General features: G+C 47.5%; 4 protein-coding genes across 4 annotated transcripts; 2 read left to right on the top strand and 2 right to left on the bottom strand.

Annotated features, from left to right (window-relative positions):
• Positions 1–676: 676 nt before the first annotated feature.
• On the bottom strand, positions 677–1,969 carry NEMAJ01_2302 (ectonucleoside triphosphate diphosphohydrolase 5/6; the record flags this gene model as incomplete). The annotated part of the gene is made up of 1 exon (XM_047916140.1): positions 677–1,969. One exon carries the CDS (start codon positions 1,967–1,969, stop codon positions 677–679), a length of 1,293 nt encoding a protein of 430 aa, XP_047772097.1.
• Positions 1,970–2,684: 715 nt separating this feature from the next.
• NEMAJ01_2301 (uncharacterized protein) lies at positions 2,685–5,417 on the top strand (the record flags this gene model as incomplete). The annotated part of the gene is made up of 1 exon (XM_047916139.1): positions 2,685–5,417. The coding sequence occupies one exon, from the start codon at positions 2,685–2,687 to the stop codon at positions 5,415–5,417; it is 2,733 nt and encodes a 910-aa protein (XP_047772096.1).
• A 637-nt stretch (positions 5,418–6,054) lies between these two features.
• Positions 6,055–7,083, bottom strand: NEMAJ01_2300 (transcription initiation factor TFIIH subunit 2; the record flags this gene model as incomplete). The annotated part of the gene is made up of 1 exon (XM_047916138.1): positions 6,055–7,083. One exon carries the CDS (start codon positions 7,081–7,083, stop codon positions 6,055–6,057), a length of 1,029 nt encoding a protein of 342 aa, XP_047772095.1.
• A 24-nt stretch (positions 7,084–7,107) lies between these two features.
• Positions 7,108–9,813, top strand: NEMAJ01_2299 (serine/threonine-protein kinase MRCK; the record flags this gene model as incomplete). The annotated part of the gene is made up of 1 exon (XM_047916137.1): positions 7,108–9,813. One exon carries the CDS (start codon positions 7,108–7,110, stop codon positions 9,811–9,813), a length of 2,706 nt encoding a protein of 901 aa, XP_047772094.1.
• Between the last annotated feature and the right edge of the window lie 75 nt (positions 9,814–9,888).

Below are 9,888 nucleotides of genomic sequence, written 5' to 3'. Positions count from 1 at the left end.
AAAGAGCATATAGTATACAGTGTGCAACAAGCAGCAGGCAAACAACAGAATAGTACCTCCTACGCACTGTGCATTAAATAAGACAGATTCCACACAGTTTTTACACCGTGTGTACTAAGCAGCAGAACTTACTGCACACCATCCAGCAAATGCACTTAAAGCAAATATGCCCGGGTTTATGTCACTACACTAACTATACCAATCAACACTATACTAACCAGAATAGCTATACTACTAACACTATAACCAGAATAACCATAACTAACATAATATTATAACCAGAATAACTATACCATAATACTAACTATACCATTATACTAACTAACACTACACCAACTATACCATACTACTAACTATACCAACTATACTAACCAACTATAATACCAATCAACACTATACTAACTAACTATACTACTAACTAACTATAATACTATACTACTAACTATACCATAATATAACTAACTAACTATAATACCAACTAAACTAACTAACTATACTATACCATACTACTCTAACTATTGTACTAACTATACTACTAACTATAATACCATAATATAACTAACTAACTATACTACTAACTAACTAAACTAACTAACTATACCAACTATAACACTATAACACTATAACTTTACTGCCTGTATTATTCCATACGTGAACAATCTGCAACATCTGACTCCTACTCCAGGAGGGAGAGAGCCCTCCCCAGGGACCAGCTAATATCCGTCGGAATCTTCGAGGCATTCCGGATCGGCGTAAACAGGCCCACCCCGAGATTCTCCATGAAGATAATCGCATACGTCACCCCCACACAGTCCAGGCGATTCCTCCCGGGAGTTTCCTCCTTCCCAGGATTACTCCCCGAATAATCCTTCCTGCACAGAGAATTTGCAACTTTTTTTATGTCCTTGAACTGCGCAGTCCCTGGAGTCTGCAAACTGTTCAGCATCTCCGCAATGAAGGAAGTCACGAATATCGTATTCACCTGAGAAATTCCTGGAGCTATCTCCTTCCCTGCAGTAGTTTCCTGAATCATCGCTCCAATTACGCTCTTCATGTGCATCTTGCACTGGGGAAGGCTGAAACTCTCCCTCCCCCAGGCGCAGTGCTTCTTCTCGTCGCTCTTCCGGACTCTCTCAAGCCCTGCGAAGAGACCCATCCCCAGGAAAGACCGAGAGAGAACGTCTTTGTTCTTCCCGTGGACAATTCCCTCCTGTGCATCCTGCAGATCTTTCTCTACTTCGAAGGAAATCTGCGCAGATCCTCCCCCAAGGTCGAAGATCCCGATTTTATCCTTCATCTGCGTAACAAAGACAAGTGCAGCCCACGCATAGAATCCCTCCTCCTTCCCGTCGATCACTCTCACTTCAACCTCCCGCTTTGTGGACTCTTTTATCGCCTCTTTTATCGAGAGAATCAGGGAGTTTCTGGCTCTCTCCCCCACGAGACGGAGACCTGCAGTCCCGTTGAAAACCATCGGAAAGTCGTATCCCGTGGAATGATGGTTCTTCTCCAGGAAAGTCTCTCCCGCAGAAAGAAGTGCTTGAATGTCGTCCTTCGGGGCTTTGCTCGTGTGGACTCCCCCGGGGATGTTTTTGAAAAAATGCGACTTTAAAACGAGGCCTTTCCCGTCGAATTGGTATATGTTTAGGCGAGTCCCTGTAGATCCCCCGTCAAAAACAGCGATGAATTTATCCGTGGGAGGTTTTGGGGCACTCTCCAGGAAGTATCTGCGGCCACTCTCTGCGAGGGCGCTGAGGGACTTCTTCACCCTCGAAATCTCCTTCTCCTGCGAGGAAAGGGCTTTCTGGGCGAGAGCGAGTTCTTTGCTGAAAAGGTGCTCGAATGAAGGGTCTTTCCCAGGGTCTTCGTGCAGGGTGATTTTTGTTTCCTCCTTCAGGACAGGCTCTTTCGTGGCTTCTTGCGCGAGGGATTTCCCCAGGAGAAGCAGAAGCATGAAATGGCATCGCATGGGGGAGATCTCCTGGGGGTACTTATACAGAGATTGAAACAAAACATCCTAAAACCAAACAAAGGTGCAGGGGATGCCAAACAAGGGAAAATCCTGGATTAGGAGAGTCCATTCGGATCATTCAGGGTATGCATTAGATAGAGTATTATAGTGTATTATAGTGTTAGAGTGTTATAGTATTATAGAGGATTATAGTATTATAATATTATAGTGTTAGATAGAGGATTATAATATTATCTAGGTTGTTCGGGTTATTTTATTTTATTTTTATTATAGTATTATTATAGTATTGTCTTACTAGAGTATTTTTATTATGATATTATTATTAGAATGCTATAAAAATATCATACTATTATACTATAACACTATTATACCATACTACTACACAACAATATTATACCATAACAATATCACACTATCACACCATCGCACTATAACACTATAACACTACTACACTATACTACTACACTACTACATCACACTATAACACTACTACACTATAACACTATAACACTATTATCTCGTACTACTATATTATGCTATTATCTCGTACTACTATATAATACTATGATGGCATGTCCTTGGGATACTCCTGAATTACCGCGAGAGAGTGTTTGCCCTGGGATTATTGCAATACTTTGCCTCTTCCGGGCATATTCAGAGCCTAATGATTTGCGTATTAATTCTTGTTTTTTCTCTATTTATTTTTCAGCCAATGGAAGACCCGATCGACACTGCAAAGCTAGCGCACGAATTCCTCTCCCTCGTGGATGCGCTGGGGATAGAGGGAGACTACAGAAAGACTCTCCTCTCCCTTCCGGCAGCCCAGAAGCAGCAAATGATAGACGCTCAGAAGAAGTCCGTCGATATAAGCGGGGCAGAGATAGCCAAACGAATAAAGGAGATCAAAAAGCCCTTTTCAAGCTCGTACGAAATAACCCACATAGAAGCATATTCTCGCGAGATAAAAGAACTTCGCTTTAACTTTGTCTCCCTCACGGAGTCTGAGGTCCTGATCGCGCTCGAAGAAAATCTTTTGGAAAGCATTTGGGAAATTATTTCGATGCTTTCCTCGAAGAAAGACTCCCAGGACGCGAAGATATACATGCAAATGGAAAAAACAATGCAAAATAAGCCAATATATCAGATACTCGAACCCACTGCAAGATTCCTAAAAAGCACTTTACAGTCTCCTGCCGTCGTAAGATCCCTCAGGAGAGACCAGAAGATGTTCCAAAACATGATCGAGCACTATCCCTCGCCCTTTGCGTTTATTTCGAGTCTTCTCCTGGAGATCATCGTAAAGTGCCTGGATGCCCACATCGGGATAGTCCTAGATAGCTTCTTCAAAGCAGCAGAAAAATCCAGCGAGAATCACGCGTACTGTCTCTCCGTGTGCAATATTCGAATGAAGTGGGTGATGGACGAGGTAGAGCACAACCTGAAGTTTGGGCAGTTAGAAGAATCTCATGCCTCCGTCTTTCTGCAGCTTATAATGGGCTTCTACAAGGAGTCTCCGATGGTGGGGATTATGCTGGACGGACTCCTGCGGATGTGCGGGATCAGCAGAGTCCTTTCCCGCGTGGAAAGTGCCTTCCCAGGGATGCGGAAGAGTGTAAGCAACCTCCTCAGCCTCCAGCAGAAGGTCCGAGCAATGGCTGTGGAGATAGACGTTAGAAAGATAGATATTTCCACAGAAGAGACGAAGAAAGACGTAGAGCAGATTATTTCTATCCTAAGCGTTCTGAACAGGATAAACAGCAGCCGAATGTACGATGTCCTCCAATTCATTCGGGGGCAGATAATGGAGGAGTCCGTCTACAGGAACAAGGACGCAATGAAGATAGAGCAGGAGAGAGCCATTCGGAAGGAGAAGACGCAGAGCGAGAAGTACGTCTGCATTTGCAAGGACATTCTCTCGCGGTATAGGATGCCCCCAGAGAAGATCGCATCCCCAGAGACAGTCTCTGCGTGCACGGAGTCTGAGGGACAGAAAAAAACAGGCGAAGAAAATCCAGGGAGTACCCTGAACCTGAAAAATATTCAGAGCAAAAGTATTCCTCCAATGCCAGGAAAAAGTTCGATTCCTCCAATTCCTCCTAAGGCAATGCCAGGAAAAAGTTCGATTCCTCCAATTCCTCCTAAGGCAATGCCAGGTTCAATTCCTCCAATCCCTCCTAAAACAATGCTAGGTTCGATTCCTCCAATTCCTCCTAAGACAATGCCAGGAAAAAGTATTCCTCCAATTCCTCCTAAGATGGGAATCCCTCCTAAGACAATGGGAATTCCTCCGAAGACTAAAATGTCGCTTTCTTCGCTGGGGGCAGTTCCTCCTCTTGCTCCTGGGGGAATTTCAGCTCCTCCTGGGAGTGGAACTTTCGAGGCTGCTCCTCCTGGGCCTCGCTCCCTGTACATGCAGGCAGCATCTCTTCTGCACCCAGAAAATCCCCAGCAGATCTCATACGACGTCCACATTCGGAAGCCTGCAGGAGGCGGATTATGGTGTGATCTCTCCGTGGAGGATCTTCGCGTCTTCACGAAGGCAGACTTCCGAGTCTTTGAAAGAAAAAAAACTGAAAAGACTGTGGAGGACGAAAAGATCATCTCGGACGGAGTGATCGATAAAAAGCGGTGCAAGGCCATAGATATCATTCTGGCACGCGTAAAAGTCCCGCACGAGAAGCTGATACAGTCTGTGGATGCTTTGAACACGAAAGCCTTCACTGAGACGCTTTTAGCAGGGCTAATTCACAACTACCCGACGGAGGAAGAGCTGGAGCTGATAAAAAAGCACCCGGTGGAATTAGCTCCGGAGATATTCTACAAGAAGGCACTTTCCGTTGAGATGTTTCGGGAGAAGCTTGTGATTATGCACTTGCTCCTGACTGTTTCCTCCGTGGAGAAGACGCTTATTCCGAGCGTGAAGACGCTCATTGAAGGATGTTCTCTCTTCCTGCGGACGAAAAGCATCCACAGGATCCTGAAAATAACGCTCGGAGTCGTAAATGTGCTGAACTCCGGGGGAAAAAGCCAGGGAGCGTGGGGGATTCGCGTGGATTCTTTGCCGAGAGTCCTTGAGAACAGTTCGGTCGTTCTCCTCGTGCAGGAGAAGGTAAAGCAGGAGAGAATCTCCATAGCCCAGGAGCTGCCCATTCTCCGGGAAGTCCTGAAAATATCAACAGACATTGTGGAGACGGACTGCCTCGAAGGAGAGGGGAAGAGGCAGTTTATTGAGGCCCTGAACCTGAAAAAGAGACAGAGAGAGGCCGTTAGGGAGGCAGTTTCCGTCCTGGAGTCCCTGCAAATTCTGCACGAGAAGTGGGGGAAAAGCCTCGAGGAGTTGAAGGCCTTTTTAGGGGAGAAGGAATTTTCCGGGTCGAGCCTCCAAATGCTTTCGAAGTACGTGATTGGCGTGTGCACGTACGTGATCGCAAAGGGCAAAGTGTAAAATACGCCGTGCGAGATGCCCCGAATACCTGAAGTAAATAAAAGCACAGGCAGAATTTTCACGCTAAACATTCAATCAGTTGCACTTAAGTAATAGCCTAAATACAGCCAGAACAAAAGGATACCCAGAATAACCCGAATAACCCGAGCTAGAATAATAGAATGACTAGAGCTAGAATGACTATAACTATAGATAGAATAACAACTATAACTAGAGCTAGGATAACAGCATAACTATAGATAGAATAGCTATAACTAGAGTGAATAATAACCCGAACTCTATAGATAGAATGAGCTAACTAGAACAATCACTGGAACAACCACAACCACAACCTGAGCAATAACCTGAACTCATTATATCTACTCTATTATCCATCTTATACCATGTATCATATCATGTATCATACCATCATGCATTCCCACTCCTGTATCTACATATGATATTTTCTGGTTATTCGAGGTTTTTTAACTATTTGAATATATTTTTTAATTTCCTATGCATACAGATACTTCCAGCACACAACAGCGCTTTTGGACTCATTGAAAAAAATAAAAATAAAAACAAAAAAACACGTCCAAAACTCTATCTACCCACATCCGAATGCTTTTTTATTTAAAACTCCGAAGGATCCTATCCCTCACGGACAGAATATGCAGAAGTTAAGCTCCTGTCGCACAAATCCAGTACATTCCCCGCACAAAGTACATCTGCAGGACGGACACTCGTGCAGTAAAACCTCGAATTCTCCACACCCCCGACACTTCCCTCTCCCTCCCGGCACAAAAACAGGCGCAGAATCACTCCAGTGCAAAGCCTTCAGAAGGTGAACAGCAGCACTAAGAATATTCTCGCAGATAGGACAGACTCCAGGAATAGAACAGACTTTCGTAGTGCAGAAAGGGCACTCGTATCCCCACTCGTTCATCCTCAAATGGCAGGAGCAAAGCGTACTCTCGCAGATCACCGCAGGAAATCCCACGCGAAGCATCGAGAGACGAGCAGGTGCAGAATGCGGGGGAGGCACGCAAACAAGTCCCAGGAGAGCCCCCAAATCCTCCGGGGAGTTAACTACTCCGAACACTCCCCCACTCTCCTCGCTCACTCTCCGAAGAATTTCCACCTCCCCCGCTAAGTGTATCGTATGCATAATAACTCCCCGATTTACAAGCGCATTTTTTATCCCCACAGGATCCCTCCCCGAGAAGGAGAGCGAAGAAACGACAAAAACAACCTCCTTCACGAAGGAGCACCCCTCAAAGAATTCCCCAGCCGTCTCCAAAGCACTCCCCAGGGAGAATCCTCCTCCTCCCTCCGCCTGCCCCAGAAGAGCCTCTATCTCTCCCTCCTCGCACACGGTAGAACTTCCAAGATACGAACTTCCCCCGTACGCTACAGCTACTCCCATCGTAGAGAGGGGATTACTCTCAGTGAAAGATCGAAAGAATTTACTCGCAGCCTTTTTCACGTAGTACTTCCGCGAGGGAAGAAAGTCCCTCTCCTCAACGGAGGAAGATACGTCCAGAACGAGCAGAACCCGGCGAACTATCCCCCTCTGGAGGTTCTCCGTCCTCCTGCTCACATTCAGCGTAAAATTATCCCCGACTCCTCCCCCCGTATCCCACGTGCTCTGGAATGCCTCCTCCCAGCGAAACTTTCCTTCTCCCATAAGAATTAAAATTCTTTTGTTTGCATGCAAGAAAAGAAGCTGCGCCTGCATAACGAAGAGGCAAATCTGCTCATAGACTGCGCACAAGCTATAAGTTTCGCAGGGATAGAACTCCCAGAGATCGGAAAAATACTTGCAGTAACGGACAGGGAGGAAAACTACGAAATACTCCACCGACTTGCAAAGGGCGGCCACAGTGAAGTCTTTGTCGTTCGGTGCAAGCGGACTCTGCAGGTGTACGCGCTGAAAAAAGTCTTCAAACAGGATATTGTAGAAGATCCCCTAGCAAATCCTGTGATGCGAGAGAGAGACTCAATGATACGCGGGAGAGCGTCTGAGTGGCTCCTGGGACTGCACAGATCGTTTCAGGACGGGGCTGCCCTCTACTTCCTCACGGACTTCATTCGGGGGGGCGATCTCGGGAGTCTCTGCTGCAGGAAAGGGCCTTTTCCCGAGGAGTTCGTGCGATTCTTTGGGGGAGAGGCGATTCTTGCGCTGGAGGAGCTGCACGGGGCAGGATTCGTGCACAGGGACGTGAAACCTGAGAATATCCTGATCGATGCAGACGGGCACATTAAACTCGCAGACTTTGGGAGCTGCACGAGACTCTCTTCAGACGATCATCGTGTCGTAGTGGGGACTCCTGATTACGTTGCCCCGGAGGTTCTGGGGATGTCGGGGAGACTCAGCGAGAAGACGGATTTGTGGTCCCTTGGGGTTGTCGTATACGAAATGGCCTTTGGAGTAGCGCCTTTTTATGCGGAGACGATTCGGGAGACGTACAATAATATCCTGGAGATGAAGTACGTGATTCCTGCGTGCTCGCCGGAGTTGGAGCGAGTCATTTCGGGGATGCTCTGCGCGGAGGAGAATCGCCTGGGGATTTCCTCGTTGAAGGAGGAGCCTTTTTTCCGGGGGTTCGACTTCTCGGGGAAGGGGAAGAACGTGCCGGTGCATGTCCCGGGGGGTGAGGGGGAGACGCTCGAGAACTTCGAGGTGGAGGAGTTTGTTCCTGCGCAGGGGAGGGAGACGCGGAGTATTTGCGTGCAGGGGAAGTTCGTTGGGTTTGGATACGACCCTGAGATCGTTATTGTTTCAGGGCCTGAGTTTGGAGAACCTGAAAAAAAGCCCGGGGAAATTTCAGAGCACAGGTGCAGGGCCTGCGAGAACGCCAAGATGGAGGTGCCTGCACATGAAAGCGTGCCTGAACATGCACTTGAAAGCGAGAAAGAGCCTGAATGTATGCCTGAACATGTACCTGAAAGCGAGAAAGAGTCTGAATGTATGTCTGAAAACGAGAAAGAGTCTGAATGTATGCCTGAAGAAGAGGAAACACCTGAAAGCATGCCTGAAGAAGTGTCTGGGAAAGAACCTGAAAGTATGCCTAAAGAAGAGAAAACTCCTGAAGAAGTGTCTGACCATGTACCTGACCATGCACCTGAAAGCATATCTGAAAGCGAGAAAGAGGAAGTGCCTGAACTCGAGGAAAAAGTAGTTGAGAAAATATTTGCACCTGAAAGTGAAAAACCTGAAAACGAGAAAAGCGCTGAAAGTGTGCAAAATATCGAGGAAACTCTGCAGAAATCAGTCCCCAGCCCTCAGGAAAGCGGGCACATGTTCATCTCCGCGTGCGAGCAGGAGAGAAGGCGCGAGGAGAGGGAAACTCTCTCGCAGATCTCCCGACTGGAAGAAGCCCTGCGCGAAGAGTGCGAGAGAGTCCTCCGAATTGACGTCTCCGCCCTGCAGAAGTGCGCAGAAACAGCCCAGAGAGAAGGCCTGAAACTCGTCCAGACAGTCCGGGAGTACAAGGCAAGATCCGACGAGAGCTCGTACCAGGCAAGATGGCTCATCCGGAAGCTCCAGGGAGAGATCCGAGACACGCAGGGAAGGATAGAGAGAGAAGTAGCTGAGAGAGTGCGCCTCACAGAGAGAGTAGAAGAGGCAGAGTTCGAGAACAGAAAATTGCTCGAGCAAATCCGCAGGCTGAAACTCGCATCAAACGTCTACAATTTCCCGATAAAGATATACTTTGAAAAAAAATGGGAGTCCACAACCCTACACCTCGAGGAAGATCACCTCAGAATCAAGGAAATCCGCCTCCCCCTCAGCAAAATATACTTCCAGGACGTAAAGAAGAACGAACTCCTCAGAATCAACTCGAAGGGAGAAAGTCTCTCATTCAAGCTCCTCCTGCCCTCAGAGGATGACGTATACACAGAGCAGACGGAGTCCTCGTCCGAGCACGTCCCACCCGCAGGAGAGGACCAGGAACTCCTTCGGGAGCTGGAGAAGGAGCAGCAGATCCTCGAGGGAATCGAGAGAATGCTCAAGACAATGGGATCCGGATCCAGCTCCATCGTCCCCATGGCACTGAAGCAGAAGGAGGGCACGGAGAAGAAGATCCACGAGATAAAACAGGCCCTGCAAATGGGAATTTCAGCAGATCCTGCCCTTATACGGTACAGTAATCACGCCTTCAGAGCAACAAACTTCCAGCAGGGAGTGCAGATATGGTGTCACGTGTGCAATAGACTCCTCTACGGAGAGACGAAACAGGGTCTTCTCTGTCGGGGGTGCAAGATGGTTTGTCATAAGGAGTGTCACACTCTCGTGGCGTACTCGTGCGAGCTACAGCAGGCGATGGAGAGGGGAATATCGATCATCCTCATGGCAAAACAGCTCGAGGACAAGGAGAGGATCAAGGCAATTGTGGGAAGTGGGCAGCCGTAGGCTGTACTCCAGGCATAGCAGCGCCTTCACGGAGTGAATAAATTGTTTGTAGCACCTGAAAGTGCTCTTCTTTGC

The sequence above is a fragment of the Nematocida major genome, assembly GCF_021653875.1.
Source record: "Nematocida major strain JUm2507 chromosome Unknown 2232, whole genome shotgun sequence".
NCBI lineage: Eukaryota > Fungi > Microsporidia > Nematocida > Nematocida major.
The sequence above is the reverse complement of the archived record's forward strand: the minus strand, read 5'-3'. Positions and strand labels throughout refer to the sequence as shown.